The sequence below is a fragment of the Camelus dromedarius genome, chromosome 16 (genome assembly GCF_036321535.1).
Source record: "Camelus dromedarius isolate mCamDro1 chromosome 16, mCamDro1.pat, whole genome shotgun sequence".
NCBI classification, from domain to species: domain Eukaryota; kingdom Metazoa; phylum Chordata; class Mammalia; order Artiodactyla; family Camelidae; genus Camelus; species Camelus dromedarius.
In genome coordinates, this window is record NC_087451.1 from 41,242,357 (window position 1) to 41,260,213 (window position 17,857).

The following is a 17,857-nucleotide window of genomic DNA, read 5'->3' on the forward strand; positions in this document are numbered from 1 at the left end:
AGAGAACACCAACACTTGAGGGCCTTAAGAAGTAGAAAATAAATGGTGTCCTTGGTTGTCACTTGCAGATTGTGGAGAGAATTGTGGGTCAAGGGAGAGACCAGTATGTATGTTCGGAGGGTTACTGTTAGTTATTAGTTAAGTTATCCTACGTTATCTGCGTTCATCAGTGTTCCTACATTATGCCATGTGCCTGTCTTTTAGGCTGTAGGGTCACAAGTATAGGAGAAAATAAGCCAATGAGTGTGACTTACCAAAAAGCCTAGATGCCAAAAAGAACTGAAATAGATGTTTTTTTCTTTATGTGTTAAGCTTTTCTTGTCTTTGATAGAATAAATCTGAAGCAAGGTGTGAGGAAGCTGACTCCAAAGTAGAGAGCACAATTCATACTTATGAGTGAAAAACAAACTTGGATAGTCTGAGAGAAAAACTTAAAGATTGTATGTAAAGATTTTAAACCATTATGCCAAGAGGCTTTCAAGGTAGAGAACTTTTAAATTCTTGTTTCTCCGTTGAGTAGTGGTGTCTGGCAACTCACCTGATAGCTGTTACCTTCTGCAAGCTTTGTTTTTCTAAGATTTTAAGCTAGCCCCATAAGATTTTAACATTTGAATACCATAGCCTACTAGGGAGTTATTTAGCTGAGAATTAGCTGTATATATTTTATTGTTGACTGTAAACTTGCTTTTTTTCCCCAAATTTTCTTAATTCTAAGTTCTAATTTTTAAAATTTACTTTTTCTCCCTAAGCTTTTGAGAGTGAGGAGGTAAATTCATTGCAGTTTTATCTAAATGTAAAAAACTTTGGTTATTGTTACTTGAACCAGGAATCCTAAATGAGATCTCACTCTGAATTTTAAGTATAGCAGATTCTGCCCTTGTTTGGAAAAAGTTGCTTAAGTGGCATCAAACTTAATGGAATCCCTCACCTTTTAATTTCTTTTTAAAAAGGGAGCAGCTTAAGGTCAGACTTGGTTAAATTCAGTTGGAGGAGAAGTGTTGGGGAATAAAAAAGATGAATCACAATTTTGTTGTTAGGGGTTTAAAACAAAAATTGCTAAAAACTGATATCCAGGCTTTCTCTTGATATTTGCTATTTGGCCTTTGTGAGCGCTTATTAGCACCTCCACTGGAGGTTGTGAAGGGATAGAGACGAAAAGCTAATTAGTTTAGCTTCCGATGTTTGCTAGCATAGAAGCTTTGCAGAAGTACTGGTCTAATAAGTTGAACTGTTCATATATTTCCTGGAGAACTGAGGATATTTGAAGACCTTAAGCCCTCATTTCAAAAAATTTTGACTGCATCTTTTGCATTTACTACTTACCTCCTACTTTTCCCTTTGGCTTTCCAAGGAAATGAAAGAAGAGTTTTGGTATTGACTTTTAACATTTCCCTGGCATTGGAAAAATTAGTTTTTAAAAATCATTTATTCAGTATTCTAAAAGGGTAAGGTTGATTTCAGTGAGGTCCCTGGAATTTGGGCAAAGACCTCCTCCTCGCCACTCCAAGAAGAAACTGTTTGCTTTTGAATTGCTTGGACCCTTCAAGAAGTGTCCGATTTTAGCATTGTTCAGAAACAATTTATTAGAGTTTGTTAGAAAAAGATGAGAGAAAAGTACCTTTTCCCTTTGTCTTTTGTGAGTTAGACTGGTAGGAAACTTGAATTCAGTGATAGGGTAGAAGTGTGGGGTAAATATAAATAAATATGCTAATATAGTTATCCTTCAAAACAATTTTGTTTGTATGTTTTTAAACACAAATGCGATCATACCTGTTATAAGATCTTATTTTTCACTTAGTTATCTATTAGAGATTTTTCACATCAACATAAACAGTTCTTTTTAAAAATAGTTGCATAATATCCTACTGTGCCTTTTAAATTTAGGGTTTGGTTTTTTTTTTTGCATTAAAATTCTCCAGTGAAAGAACCGTGCATGTATCTATGTATCTATGAGAATATTTCTATTGGATAGGCTCCTAGAAGAAGTACAGTTATTAAGTAAAAGTTCTGAGTAGTGACATTTAAAATTTTGATAGCTATTGCCTTCAAAAAGCTTATATAGCCAAATATAATAGTTTAAAAAGTATAGTTAAAAAGTTTGCATGTGCTTGGCAGTGTGAATGACTGAAACTTGAAATAGATAAAGTCTGTTCTAGATTCAGGTGATTCTTGCTTCTTGTTGGATTGTTTCCACTTTATAATCAGACATCCCCATTAACTTCATAATGGATATCTATCTAATACATTCAACTTAGAATACTCAGGTTAACTAACATGTTTTGGTCCACTGCCTGCCAGGCACAGTGCTACATGTAGGGGACAGAGATAAAACAAACCATAACTCTCCTTTTAAGAAATACACAGTCTAGAGTAGGGATGGAGGAGTGACAGAATTGGGAGTTTATATTTCAATATGAGCTGTTAACCAGGGTATCTGTCATGGGAGTGCAGGTAAGACCCTAGGAATGGAGGGGCCTTTAACTCAACCTGGAATGAATGGGGAGTACTTTAAACATGTAATCTTGCAGCTAGAACATGAAAAGCAAAGGTGCAAGGGCATGGTGGAGCCTGGAACTATAAGATTCAAGTGGTTAGAGTGGAGGCAGGTTAGAGATGAGGCTGAGTGTTAAAGGCGGGCAGTTATATGCTGCGTGGGAGTTTGGGTTCATCCTTACCCTAGAGTCACTGAAGGATTTTAAGCAGGAGCATAACATGATCGGATTTATTTTCCCTCCCTTCTTCCCTCTTTTCCTCCTTTCCTAGTAATCATTTTGGTAGTGGACACTAGATTGAAGGCCTGCTGAGACAGGAAGAAAGAACAGTTGGGAGATTATTACTGCCTGGATTACTGTAATACATAAGAGGTCCTGAACTAAGGCAGTGGTATTAAGGATGGAATGAATGACTGTGCCTGTCATTCTACCAATTGAACCCTCCCTATTTATTTAGACTTCACAATTTAGTCAGAATGTCATCTCTTTCTGGAAGCATTCCTTGATCCCTTCAGGCAAAACACAGTGGTTTATCATCTGGGCTTACCTTCACCCCTAATTTCTGTATTCTTTTTTCTTTCTTTTTTTTTAAAAATTTTATTGACATATAGTCAGTTTACAATGTTATGTCAGTTTCTGGTGTACAGCACAGTGCTTTAGTCATTACATGAACATACATATATTCGTTTTCATATTCTTTCTCACCATAAGTTACTACAAGGTACTGAATATAGTTCCCTGTGCTATATAGTATAAGCTTATTGTTTATCTATTTTATATGTAGTAGTTAGTATCTGCAAATCTCTAACTCCCAATTTATCCCCCTCCCTACCCCGTTGGTAACCGAAAGTTTGTTTTCTATGTCTGTGAGTCTTTTTGTGTTTTGTAAATAAGTTCATTTGTCTTTTTTTTAGATCCCACATATTATATTCTTGTCTTTGCCATTGATGACACTGCTATAGTTCTTAGCATCTCCAGCGTTAGACCATGAACTCCTGTAGTCTTCTGTTATTCATGTCTAGTATTAGTATACATTTAAGTAAGATATCTGGTAGATGGTAAATCAGTGATTGGGATCAGAATTCATTCACATAGGGAATGTTGAGGGGCAGGACTTGGTCGTGGATTTGGTATTGGGGCCAGGGAATGAGTTTAGGAAGTAACTGTGGGCAATGCTGAACCCTTTTTATTCTCTAGGTTTTAACTTAGATGTTTTTCCCCACTCTCAGCTTGTGTGAGAGCCTCCTAATGTCCCCCAGGATTCCCTGATCACACAGTGTGTCTGTCTTCACTGGTCCATGTCATCCTTGTAGACAGCTGATAAGGGGCTTTGAATGCTGTAGGCATTTTAATAAACTGTTTATTGGAGATTATTCCTTGTTGACTTTCCTCTAAAGACTAAAATTCAGAATGCTAGTGTCCAGCAATTAAGGCCCTTTCAGGTGAAATCTAGCCTCATACTACCTAATATAGTGGTTAAACGCATGGACTTCAGAGTTAGAGATTTGAATCGGAATCCTGCCTCTGCAACGTAGTAGTTGCACCTTAACTTCTGAGTATCACGTTTCCTTATCTATAAAATGAGAATAAGAGTACATGCTTGTCTTATAATGTTATTGTGATGATTAAATGAGGGTGTATGTGTAAAACACTTAGCAGAGTGAACAGCTATCATAAGAATCTATCCTCACGTCAGAGCCGTGATTCCCTTAGTAACTAAAAAGCTTAAGAAGCCTTGCCCTGTTGGCATAGGAAAGTGTTAGGGACTGAGGTGGTGAGGTCCATGTTATTTCTTTGTTTTATAATGAAAATTTTGCCTCCCACTTCCTATTGTATCCCGTAACAAACCTCCATTTGTTTCCATGGAAAAGAAATACTTTCCAGTGTGTCCTATAATGTAGCTTTCAGTACTTCATCACAAATCACTACATAGCTGCTTTTTTCCTCTCTTTTTGCGAAGCTGCACATTTACCTCTTGATTCATCCAAGTTCTGTGGATCATCTCCCAAATCCTTCCCTATTATTTTGATTGTGTCCACCTCTTGATTAGAATTTCCTCTTCTTTCTCTGCTAAGCAAAATCTTACACTTGAAGGCCTACTTCACCAAGTTTTTTTTGACTATTCTAACCCTGTCAGTAAGTCCTTACTGTGCCTACTATGTACCAAGCTCTAGATAAAGTTAGCATGCACAGAAGGATGCTAAGTAACTTTTGCCTATTTTGGGAATGGAATTAATAAATTGCAAATTAGGAAACTTTCAGATAATTTTTCTTGAGTGGTGACTTTAAGTGCAGTGTATGATTTAAGGAGGAAGAAAGTGATGTGAATCTGAATAGTATGGAAAAGTTTTTGTGGAGATGCTGTATATGGAAGGATTGATTAAGTTTTGGGCTTCAAAAGTAGTTGGATCCTCCAGGTACAGGCAGCAGCATAGGGAAAGACTGTGGAGTTGAATCTGGGGAAAGTTGAAGGTCCATGCCACCTGGTGCACTTGCTTTGATAATTATTTTGAGTTTCATCATGAAGAATTTGGGCTCATGAAAAAGATACTACGGGCTATTCTAGAATAGAGAAGTGAGGTAATAAAAAGGCTTGGAGGACTGAGGCATCAGTCAGGAGGCTGTTCTGATAATTTAGGTATGAGCTGATGTGGACCCGGACTGGGTTTAGGTCAGTAGTGTTACGAATGGAGAAGGCATACCAGAACTGAACATCTTGATGAGAAATAAATGGAAGGATTTTATCATAAAGGAGCTGAACTTATGAAGAAAAAGAGAGCCTTCTCTCTCATCTTTTAAGAACCTTTATGTTTTCTGTTTGTGTCACTTGTTTGGCCCTTCTGTGTACTTCAGTCTCTTCCAAAGCCTGGAGGAGACTTTGGCCATTCTACTGTGATGACACTCTTGTTGAGGTTCTTGTTGCATCCTGTCTGGATTATTTCAGTAGTTTTTTCATAGATCTTTGACTTTTTACTTTCTTTTAATCCATCCTACCCAACTGGTCTGTCTAAAGTGCAGTTCTCATGTGTCACTCCGCACTTGAAAAACCTTTAATAACATTCTGTGCCTTTAAGTCTGAGTAAAGGCTGGCTATTCAAGGTTGTCCATTTAATGATCTGGCTTCAGACTGCCTTTCTGCCTTTTTCTATACTGCTTCCTCTGTTAAAATATGCTTTTATATTTCAAGCAAATTGATTATTTCTTTTAACCTCCAGAATGTCCTGTGTTTTCTCACCATTTTGCCTTTTCCCATGCCATTGCCTGTCACTAGAATGCCACATTAACTTCTTTGCCCTAGCCTTTTACATAATGAAATTTTAGCTAATTTTCAAGTTTCAGCTAAAATTTGGTTAACTTTACAGACACTTCCCTATCTTTCCTCCACCTGTTTCTTTCTTTGCTTTGTGCAGAGTCATGAGGGAATGGTGGGAAGAGGTTAGTAGAAGCCACATTATGGGTAGACTTTTCTTCCCCATCTGATTTTTGCTTCTGTTTTCAGTGAAACTGTGGTTGTTGGCCAAATGACCAAACCCTTCCCTTTGGGTCTCTGCAGCTGAACAACATTTTTGCAAGGTGGATGCTGCCAGATTATTCTTGTGTACATGGAGTCCTGTCTAGAGGATAAGGCATGGTTTTCATTTGAAGTGTGGAGGTAGTTTGACTTGCAGTATTTGAAGCGGCCGGATATGTATGCTTTCTGGAAATCTGTATATATAGAAATATTTATGTATGTATAGAAATTTGTAGATACGGGGTTTATCTCTAGAGAGTGTTTCTCAATTCGGGGTGTGTGAGTGTGAGTGAGTGCGTGAGAGAGAGAGGTTTTGCCCAGGGAACATTTGGAGTGTCTGGAGACAGCTTTGGTTGTCATAATTTGTAGGAGGTGCTGCTGACGTCTGGTGGGTGTAGAGGCCAGGGATGCTGCTTAACGTCCTGCAGTGCACAGCAGAGACCCCCCTTCCCCCCAGTAAAAATTGACACAGGTAACTAGTTCTGAGGTTAAGAAACTCTGCCCTAGGAGTATATTTTTGTTTCCTAAGTGCTACTTGTGTTAGGTGAAAGTTTGTTCTTAAACCTATATTGCAGTTTATAAATACAGAATCGTAAGCACGGGAAGGAACCCTAGAGGTCACATATTTGAACTTTATTCTAACTTGTATCCTTCAGAACAGTGTTCTGCAAGGTATTAATAGGTGTTATGGGGGAAAAAAAGATGTTTATTTGTTAAAGTATTCAGTATACTGAAGTGCATTGTGAATTTCTATCAGGGAAATTTTTACCAAATGTGTTTGCCTGCTGAAACCACTTGACATCTTCTAGTCCCCAAAATGTTTCCTTGGAACTGGGAGGGAAACTTAATTACTAGCCCCAACTTTTTGTAGTCTTTTAAAGGACCTTGATTAGATAGCTCCTTTCTTTTGTCTCTCCAGGCTTCCTGCTGAATCTTAATTTATGGCGGTGGCAACACGTACATTAGCTCTGTCTGTATTTTTTAGTCAGATTGTGGTTTATTAGATGAACTAAAAATTGGGATATTTTAGGTTTCTTTATTCTGAATATACCATATAACTTCACTATCCTCACCAGTAAATTAGAAATTATAATCCCAGCCTACAACATACCGCCCAGGTTGTTATGAGGTTTAATAATTTATAGCTTTTAATGCTTTATATTCTTTGGAGAAAGGTGATTTATCATAAGCTTTGTGCTGTTTTTGTAGAACAGCTTAAGTTTGATAATCTTTCTCGCCTCCAAATTATTGAGTAGTGAAGTTTTGGGGATTCAAGTGGGATGGGAATCATTGTTTTAATCAACATTTTGGTTTTTGTATTAAATTTAAGAATGTTATTGTGATATTTTGCTTTATTCAGATTTTTTGGTTCTTTAAGAATTTGTGTTATTTTCTTCTAGCTTTCTTTTCTTTTATTATACAAGCAATACACGTTTATGATGGAGACATTACATAAGCCAGAAAATAAAAGACAAAAGAATCTTATCACTTTTTTTTTGAACAGAAATGAGGTCATAGTATGTTTCATTTTGTAACACCTTTCTTCTTTCATTTAATACTTTTTCATGTCAGTAATTGTTTTTGTCTAGGTAATAATAATAGTGCAGATAATGGGTGCTTGTGTCAGGCACTAGGTTAAGTAATTGAAAGTTTTAATTTAATCATCAAGTGGCCCTCTGAGATCGACTCTGTTATTTGCAGCTAAGAAAATTAAGGGAACAGAATAGTTAAATAATTTAAATAAGTTTGGAGCCACGATGTGCATCTGGACCCGCTCCCCTTATCTGTGGGTATCTTTGGGGATAAAATTGAATCTCAGCACATCTTTTCAAGTCAGTGAAGTGAGAGGGGTATAGGGTTTTTGTTTTTGAACAGATAAAGGAGTGGGAGATTTAGGAGTGCAGAATGGAATTTCTTCTGAAGAGGTCGCTTTTTCCCCCTCCCTACTTATTTAGATGATTGTTTTAGTAACTACTCTTTGCAGTGCGTCCTGTGGGGATATTGAGACCAAGGAGAGTATGTAAACAAAATAAACTTTGTCTTTGAGATGTATATGATTAATGTCAAGTTCACAGATGTGCTTTCAGAGGGTCAGAGAAATCTTGCAAGAGATGAGATTTGAGCCAGCAGATTTTTCTTTAAGTTGTGAATTTTAAAGAACTGAATAATTCTAAAATAACTTTGGAATGTTGACTGAGTACCTTCTGTGGTGTAATGTTAATTATGTCCTTCTTTTTATGTGTGCTGGGTGAGCATGGGTTTTCCTGAGTAAGTTTTGGGGAAACTGTGTAACATCTGTGTCCTTGCTGGGGTCCCCAGAGGGAGGCTGTTTCCTGCCATTGCTGAGAATTACTGTAGTGCTTTCGAGTCGTAGTGTACAGGTTCTCCTCTCACATGTTGTATTAATCATCTGGCATTGATAATTCCTCCTTGCATTGCTTGTATCAGCTATGTATTGATACCAACTCAAAAGGAGGATATTGATTGGTGGGACAGATCAGATAGTGATTTTTGTTTATGGGAGAAAATGCTTTGCCTGCTATAAAATTGACAAGGTATTCTGAATAAACAACTTACATGGGTTTGTCAATGTAACACAGCTATATTATATTAGGAATTATTTTTAAATTTAAAATCAGACCGGAAAAGTGGACATGAAACAGTGGTCACATGGAGTGCTGTTTGCCAGAAAGTCCATAAGGATAAAATTCTGTAATCCCCAGAAAATCCAGTTTAATGAACATTAAAATATAATCTTAGAATGAAACTTTTGGCAGTTAGGTAGAGCAATAGACAGATTTGACCTCTAAATATATTGGTACATATTATGAAAAAAGCTTCTTAGCAGAACAAAGAAATTAGTGAGTGGCATTATGTTACACTTTTGCAAATCTAATGTCTGGATTAATAAAAAAACAGCTGGGTTCTCTTATCAGCTTCTGTGATCATTCTATTGTGATGTTGTTTGGGGAGTATATAAAGAAAATCTGCCCTCATGCAGATGTGTAGTTTGGAAAAGAGAGAAGTATTTTAATGACCTTTTCAGATAAGTTGTGGATATTCTTTGACACTGTACCCAGACTTGACAACTAGTGGTTTCATTAAGGTTAGTTGCACTGTGGAATCTAAAACTGTATCAGGGAACTTTTCATACTCTGTTACATTAAAATCCATTGGCCTGTCTTGCACTTACTTTTACCCATGCTCTAGTTTCTAATGAGCATTGATCATTTGGTAGTTCACTGAGTTATGCAGATCTTCCAAATGTTGACACATTTCATTATGTGATATCAAATTCTCATTCGTTAATATCAGCAGTAACCTAACCAGAATTGGCTTAGTTATTGGGGAAATGTTCAAGCTCATGGTGGTGGATACAAGTTTTCAAAATACTAATTTTTGCTTGAAAACTCAGATTTTATTATTGGCAACCAACATCATTGGTTTTCCTTGAATGACAGGTTCACTTTGTTCATTTTTGAGAAAATGTCTGCTAACTACTCAAGTCTGAATAACTATAGTTTGTCAGTTCTGCCAAGTAAAAATGATGTTCCATGAAAAAGCTTCTAGTTCAACTTGCAACTCAGTTGTACTAATGCTTTTTCTTAGATTTCTTAAAGCAGCAGAAGTGCTTTATGTGTACTTCCCTTTCATCATACACACACACACACACACAGACACTTATATGCATATACTCAGGACTCAATGAGTGGAAATTTAATACAATTCATAATTTTATTATTTCATCAAGGATATCAGAGGTCATTGGCACTTTTTTTTTTTTTAAAGCTGTGAATGAGTAGAGAATACAATAACCAAATGACTGTTCGGTGCTTCTGCCCTGATTTGTGCTAAGGTACCAGCAGTTTTGCTCAGATTTGTTTTTGCACTCTCATTGCAAATGTCAATACTGTGAGAAACAAAAGGCAAATAACATTTAATATTATTATGAAAATAGCTTCTATCTTGCAGGCCCCTAAAATGGTCTCTGAGCTCCCAAGAAGTCCCGAGGTCACACTTTAGGAAGAGCTGACTTAGTTCTCTACAGAGATTTTCTTTTACTCTCAGACCAGATAAATCAAAGGGGATAAAGAAGAGGCAAATGGCTGAGGTTTTTAGTTTGGGTTACTAAATGAAAGCAATACCATTACCTGAGTTGATAGAACAGGGTGAGGAGTCAGTAGTTGGAAGAATGTTAATTTTGAGTTTCAAGGGGCTTGAGGAAAATAAAGGTGGGAATCTTGATAGGTGTAACTCAGCAAGTTTTTCTGAGCACTAGAAGGCCTTACTATGCCACTTCCTTATTGTCAAGGAAGTGAGTTGAGAGAGAAGAGGACAGAAGGGACCTTGCTGTGAAGGACATCAGGAAAGGAGAATTCTAAGAATGGGGGTGGTCAGCACTACCTAATGCTTCAGGGAAGTCAGATAGAATGAGGACTGAGACTTGACCATGAGATTTGATAATGAGATTACTGGTAACCTTTGCCAGAACAGTAGGAGTAGAAGCTAGATTATAGAAGACTGAAAAGTGCAGAGGCAGCTATTTATAACTATTCTTTCAAGAAGTTATGGAGTAAAGGGAAAGAGACGTATTGATTAGGCAGTTAATTTGAGAGGTGGGCTGTGTTGAGGACAGTGAAAGAAGAGAAAATTGATGAAGCAGACTGGTATTGCAGGTGTGATACAGTTAAGCTTTAGTATAATCTGTCTTGCAGAGAGGTGGGAAGCTGATGAACACTGGGTTTTTGGCCAGGAAAATATACAGACCTATGACATTTGGCATACAAACTTTTGGTAGGGATGGAGTTCCTTACGAATTATTTTCTGTTTAATTGCTGAGTGTTTAGTTTGATACATTTGCTTTAAATCCACTTATTTCAAGAAGTTTTAGAGATTTTTCTTTTAAATGCAGATGACTTAACTAACAATCTGTAGCTACAATTTATGGTACAAGTGACGAAAAAGGATTGAATTCTTTCTCTAGTGCAGGGATTGTGGCCCCGCTTCAACACCCTCCCCCTCCCCCCTCGTGAAAGGATATTCAGGGTGTCCAGAAGGGTTTGAGTGTTTTCTTTCTGGAGGCAGAGTTTGGATAACAGCCTCAAATAGTGTTTGTATTAAAAACATGTGTGTTGTTTTCTAATGTGCTTGTATTTCTAACTTCTTTTTCTTCTTTCTCTTCTAGTCTGTTCTCTGGGGAGGCAGTAAGGGGCTGTGGAGCTGGCCTCGGCACCGGGAGAGGCTGGACTTCCTGTCTCTCTGTGCTGAATGGCTGCGATGGCGCCCGCTCTCACTGACGCAGCCGCTGAAGCACACCATATCCGGTTCAAACTGGCTCCCCCATCCTCCACTTTGTCCCCTGGCAGTGCCGAAAATAACGGCAACGCCAACATCCTTATTGCTGCCAACGGAACCAAAAGAAAAGCCATTGCTACAGAGGATCCCAGTCTAGACTTCCGAAATAATCCTACCAAGGAAGACTTGGGAAAGCTGCAACCACTGGTGGCATCTTATCTCTGCTCCGATGTAACATCTGTTCCCTCGAAGGAGTCATTGAAATTGCAAGGTGTCTTCAGCAAGCAGACAGTCCTTAAATCTCACCCTCTCTTATCTCAGTCCTATGAACTCCGAGCTGAGCTGTTGGGGAGACAGCCAGTTTTGGAGTTTTCCTTAGAAAATCTTAGAACCATGAATACAAGTGGTCAGACCGCTTTGCCACAGGCACCTGTAAATGGGTTGGCAAAGAAATTGACTAAAAGTTCAACACATTCTGATCATGACAATTCCAGTCCCCTTAATGGGGGGAAAAGAGCTCTCACTTCATCTTCTCTTCAGGGGGGTGAAGTGGTGGCATCTGAATCTGGGGACTTGAAGGGGGGTTTGACCAATTGCACTCTTCCACATAGAAGCCTTGATGTAGAACACACAACTATATTTAGCAATAATAGCACTGCAAACAAATCTTCTGTAAATTCCATGGAACAGCCGGCACTTCAAGGAAGCAGTAGGTTATCACCTGACACAGACTCCAGTTCTAACTTGGGTGATGTCAAGTTAGAGGGTAAAAAGTCTCCCCTGTCTTCCATTCTTTTCAGTGCTTTAGATTCTGACACAAGGATAACAGCTTTACTGCGACGGCAGGCTGATATTGAGAGCCGCGCCCGCAGGTTACAGAAGCGCTTACAGGTTGTGCAAGCCAAGCAGGTGGAGAGGCATATACAGCATCAGCTAGGTGGGTTTTTAGAGAAAACTTTGAGCAAACTGCCAAACTTGGAATCCTTGAGGCCCCGGACCCAGTTGATGCTGACTCGAAAGGCTGAAGCTGCGTTGAGAAAAGCTGCCAGTGAGACCACCAGTTCAGAGGGACTTAACAACTTCCTGAAAAGTGATTCAATTTCAGAAGAATTGGAGAGATTTACAGCCAGTGGTATAGCCAATCTGAGGTGCAGTGAACGAGCGTTTGATTCGGATGTCACTGACAGTAGTTCAGGAGGAGAGTCTGATATTGAAGAGGAAGAACTCACCAGAGCTGACCCTGAGCAGCGCCACGTACCCCTGTGAGTAGAAGAACCATGCATAATGTCATTCTTGAGGAATGTTCGGACAAGGGTGAAAGACTTGGTGTATTCCCATCATGGGAAGGGGGGACTTCTTTGTATCTAGATCCCTAGGTTCTATTTATCTTTTTCTGATTTTAGGTAGGTGAGTGCATATATACCTGCTAGTAAAGAAATGGAAGATAGTTTTGGTATAATGTTGTTATGTTGCTGTAGGCTAAAAGCTGCTAACTTCCCATTGAAATCTTATTAAGAAAAAACTAGAAGACATCCAATTTGTAAAACTGTACCCATACTTCTTTCAGAGTGGATAATTATATTTCTTTTCAAGCTGTATGTAGGATATTTTTGTAAGTTTCTAAGGTTTGACTTAAGATTTTGTTGTTTCTAGTAAGTGGGGACGAAAGTTTAGTTGACCTAATTATGTTCACTGGAATTTATAGTTGCTTTTAATTGAGCTTTCAGCAGAGAATGTACCCAATCTTCAGTTTTAACTGTTGAGATTTCCTTACATTTTAAGGACTAAAAATCAGAAAATGCTTCAGAGTACTTTATAGATTGTCTCCAAGCACAATTTGCTTTCACAACCTAATTCTCTTCCTAAAAGAAACCGTCCTTATCAGATTTGGATTTTATTTTCTCTCAGCTAAATTAAATGTATTGACATATTTGGGATGAATTCTTACTGGTTTTTCAAAATCTGCTGGTTTGAGGAAATTTCTCCATAAGCTTTATGTGGCACTCCACGTGGGCCTGGTTGAATCAGAGATGCTTTACTCTTGTTCTTGCCTCCTAATCCTGCATTCAGCTCCTTACAGTAAACAAGGAAGTACAGTATCTCTCCTTAAAGAGAAATCATTCTGCATTTATCTAGGCTTATGAGAGAGGGGAACATGAGATGTTGGAAAAGAGGGACAGGAGAGGTAATTAGTAGATCCTCTTTCATTTCCTCTTTGAGTAGGGATATTGTCAAGGTTGGATTACTAGAGAAGGCTGAAATCGGTGGATATGTTGGAGTAATTGGCTTTCTCTTGCCTGTAGTAAAAACGTGACTAAGATTTTCACTGGAGGCTTTGCTGAGACAGCTATGCTTTAAGCATAAATAAATTTCCTCTTTTCTCAGTTTTATTTATATTATCCACATGGATAACACTGTATATTGGAGTATGAAATTTTGGTTTATGTTTCTATTTTGAGGGAAAAAGTCTGGATAATTTTGCCGTGTTTTTTCCTTCTAGACCAAGTTTCATTACCATTTGTCAGTTTACTGTGCTGAAGAGTCCACCTTTTTTTTTTTTTTAATGAAGGGGAGGTAATTGGGTTTATTTATTTATTTATATTTGGAGGAGGTACTGGGGGTTGAACCCAGGACCTTGTGCATGCTAATCATGTGCTCTACTGCTTGAGCTATATACCCTCCCTGCAAGAGTCCACTTCTATATTCAGATCTAAAGCAAATATATTTCAGAGCCTTGCTACTGCTGTAATAGTTATCTTTCCTTAAATGGATTAGTAGCGTAAATCAGCTTGCCACCCCCCGCAGACTTTGCTGCATACCACTGTTTTAAGAAATCTTGGTTAACAGCTGAATATTTTGTGTTAAAGAGTAATTTTGTGTAACATACTGTAGTTGAAGCATTTTAAGTTTCATGTACTTATTTTGTGTGTTTGAGGAAGAAAAACACTTAGAATCTATAAGCTTACTGTTTTCAGGATACATTGTATTGAAAACATTTCAAAGTTTTGATAATGCTGTGGGTAACTGTTCCAACCTAGTGAAATCAAAATACCTAGGAAAGAACTTCTCTTACTTCATGGGGTAATCTAGTGATTTGAAAAGACCTCTTAGTCATTCACTCACTTGATTTTGGGCATTTCTTCTCACGTAATGGTTTGTTGATTGGAAGGGTGTGAATTATGACGACAGCTAAGGGATCATTTTAGGAAACTTTTTGGAATCAGTTGAATCCTCTTACAATGAAGTTAACTAAATAATGCTTTAAAAAGTTGAATTTCCATGCTTCAGATCATATTAAAGTAAGGACAGTTTGGACACTAAAAGTACTGCCAAGTAAATATACTTGAATTTAAATTAAAACCACTGATATGAATACTTTTTAAATGCAGAGTCACCAGATTGACTTCTAAGGCTGGTATTTAGCCAGGTGTTTGTTGACCTTCTTAGTATTTTTAAAGATTTTTGGCAATTGGCCAATGAGAGTGGAGGCATTGGTTTGATTAAAAAAGAAAAAAAAGTAGGGGAATATTGTTCTTTGGGTGCTGAGAAGCCTTTTCTTTGTGATTTAATAGTCCCTCCCAAATCTCATAACCACAATTATAATTCTTAAGAGTCCTAGAATAAGAAGTTAGTTCACTCTTCAGGAGCTTGATCCAGCTGGTGTATTTCAAATTTTTTACTTTCCAGTAGCCTGTCTAATATTACAATCCTTTGCTGAAGTACTTCTGTCTGAAATAAAGTAACCAGATTTTGTCTGGGAAAATATTTAGTAGGGGAGACGAATTGTTTTCAAATGAGGTTGCTTAAATTACAAGTGGATGGTTTTGTGAAAATTACAAGCTTTCATCAAGAATTAACTTACGTTTTTCCTTCTTTCCTACCTTTTTTCCAAAAGGGAAAACAATCATCCATAAGTCCCAGGCACATGCATAGTAGTAGTAGAATGATTTTTGTATGTTGTTGAATTTTGACAAATTATGTTTATCATTGTATTATTTTACTGTTGGTAAATTCTACATTGCTGAATGAGACGTGTTAGCACAGTTCTTTGCTTTTCCTTTATTAATTTTTTGTTATGATTTTGTTTAGTTTAAAACTTTCATCTTTTTATTTTAAGCTCTTTTTGGAAAAGCATCCAGAAATGTTATGTATATCTTCCTGTCTCAGTACATGTAACTACTTCTTTGAAAATTCTGCACCATGTTGAGTTTGACCTATACCATTGTTTAGTAACATCACTGTGGAAGGAACAGGAATTTAAACATCATCTCCTTGATCGAGGAACTAGGAAGGAAGCTGTATGTTTCAATAAATATCTCAATGTTTATTTCTTAATTGCAGAAGTAGAAATAAAAGCATTTAGTTATTTCACATGTATGTAATAGAACTGATGAGTGTGTGCTTGTGTGCCCACATTCTCTTCACTTCAGTTTTTCTTTATATTCCTCCTCTTTACCCTCTAAGGGTTTTGTTCTGCTGTTTTGGTATGAATTCCTGGACCCATGCCTAATTTTGCTAAATTTTCATTTTCTTGGCCCGTGTGTTTATGAACTTCCATAGTAAGTACTTGTCGATAAGAAAATATTTTTTGCCAGATATTTTCTTAAATGTGTCCTTAGATCATCAGTGTTCTGGGTACCTGGACATATATGTGTGTGTATATATATATATTTTCCCCCCTCCATAAACTGTTACTATAAGCTTGTCTTGAGGATCACTGTAGAAATGATTCCATAAAACGTTTCATTGAGACTACTGGAATATATGTTGTTTTATATATATTAAATATATATTTATATTACATAATACCTTCTTTATAAGGACTTTGAGGCAAAGCTATGCAACCAAGAATAATTGCATTTTTTTCCTAAGCTTTTAAGTCTATTTTTACTACCTGGCTGTTATAATTTGTGTTGTTCACTAGGTTTCCATTTTTCAGTTGGCTTTTGGAAGTTTAGGGCCAAGCTTGTAGGTCTTATTGTTGTACTTTTTTCCAAAGCCTCATTCTTGTTTTATTTTCATATTTTTATTTTTGGTTTAATTTATTCTAACCTATGTATTATTTGTCTGATAGCCTCCTGTAGTCTGGTCCAGATCAGGATTGAGTAAAAATAAACTGGATTCTCAGTAGTGACACTAGAGAAGTTACTTGAATTTTGGATTGTCTTGATTGCAGTGACTTTCCTTTGTTTCCAGGGAATTCACCCTCTTAGAGTTGTTCGTGAATACTTTAAGGTATAATGAATTGCTAGTGTGTTTGTAGGGTTTGCTTTTTAGATACTGTGGAATGCTTTGTGATACAGCTCTTAACTTGAATTTATTAAGTATACATAGATGATGTTGCCAGAGGTGGCTATCAACTTGATTTGTCCTTCTTTTCCTGTTCCTTATTCTTTTACAGAATGATGGAATGAGAGCAATATTAACTCGGAGGCCTAATATTTAACCCCTCTGTGCTACAAACTAGCTGTAGGGCTAATTATGTAACCACTTTTCTAATAAAAATGAGGAAATTGATCTCTAGGATTCAAACTACTTTGAATTGTGACAACTCTATCTTTAAATAACATTGATGGAGCTATACTCAGCACTGTTATTTTTGGATTTGAGGAAGCTGAGGCAAAAGTCCTGTAAGTCACTGTTGTACATCAAAACAAAATGGTTTTCTTGACTTGGTGACTTCGAGCTTTTTGATTCTTTTAGTACCTTACAACCTCCCCACCTCCCTAATCCGTTAAAATGATTATTGTCTATCTTAGCATGTGGGGTATATATGTCTTAGAGAACTTACTTCCCAGCTGAGTAAACCTTCATTTTCCAAACACCTTTGTCTAATTTAACCTGATCACCTTTGATTTAACGCTTGATGTTTTTTCCTGCTAGCCTGCATATGACACCCAGTGGCAGAAATAGGAACTTAAGTATTTTCTCCCGCTTCCTTTTCCCCTCCCTCTCTTTTTTCTAAGAAGTTATGTAGATAGTGAGAATTATTCTTGGTGCTTCTTATGTGATTCTGAAGGAAGGAAGTTAGGCAGCAAGAATTTGGGGGCTACTCATGGCTGCAGATCTAGTTGCTTCAAATGTTTTCTGTTGCCTTGTGACTGGTGTTTTCATTCTCTAAAATTGAGTGAAGTACAGTTGACTCTTGAACAGTACAGGGGCTGGGGCGCCCACCCTCTGTGCAGTTGAAAATCAATGTATAACTTATAGTCAGCCCTCAGTATCTGTGGATTCAGCCAACCGCTGACTGTATTTACTGTTGGAAAAAAACAACATGGTAAGTGGGCGTGCAGAGTTTAAAACCGTGCTGTTCTGAGGTCAACTGTACTCTTTTAAAATGATCATATAATAAGTACTTATTTAATGAGCAAATGTGTAAGACATGAGATGCCATAGGTGAATAAACTGAGTATCAAATTTATATAGTTTTGATGTGTGTTGGCAACATAAGATAAAGATTAAGAACAGTGCATGGCATATAGTAATATATGGTAAATGCTGGGTGATACAAATGAAATAGGAAGAGATCACAGCTGGTTGCTGGAAATGGAAAGAAAGG

At 37.3% G+C, this 17,857-nt stretch overlaps 1 protein-coding gene across 4 annotated transcripts in view; it reads left to right on the plus strand.

Annotated features, from left to right (window-relative positions):
• KANSL1 (KAT8 regulatory NSL complex subunit 1) overlaps positions 1-17,857 on the plus strand; it is a 164,403-nt gene that overhangs the window by 28,850 nt on the left and 117,696 nt on the right. For all 4 annotated transcript variants that reach the window (XM_031468785.2, XM_010981734.3, XM_031468784.2 and 1 more), the window contains one exon: positions 11,189-12,560. In XM_031468785.2, the coding sequence (XP_031324645.1) occupies positions 11,272-12,560 (1,289 nt within the window). In that variant the 5' untranslated portion in view covers positions 11,189-11,271. The remainder of the gene's footprint in view (positions 1-11,188; positions 12,561-17,857) is intronic.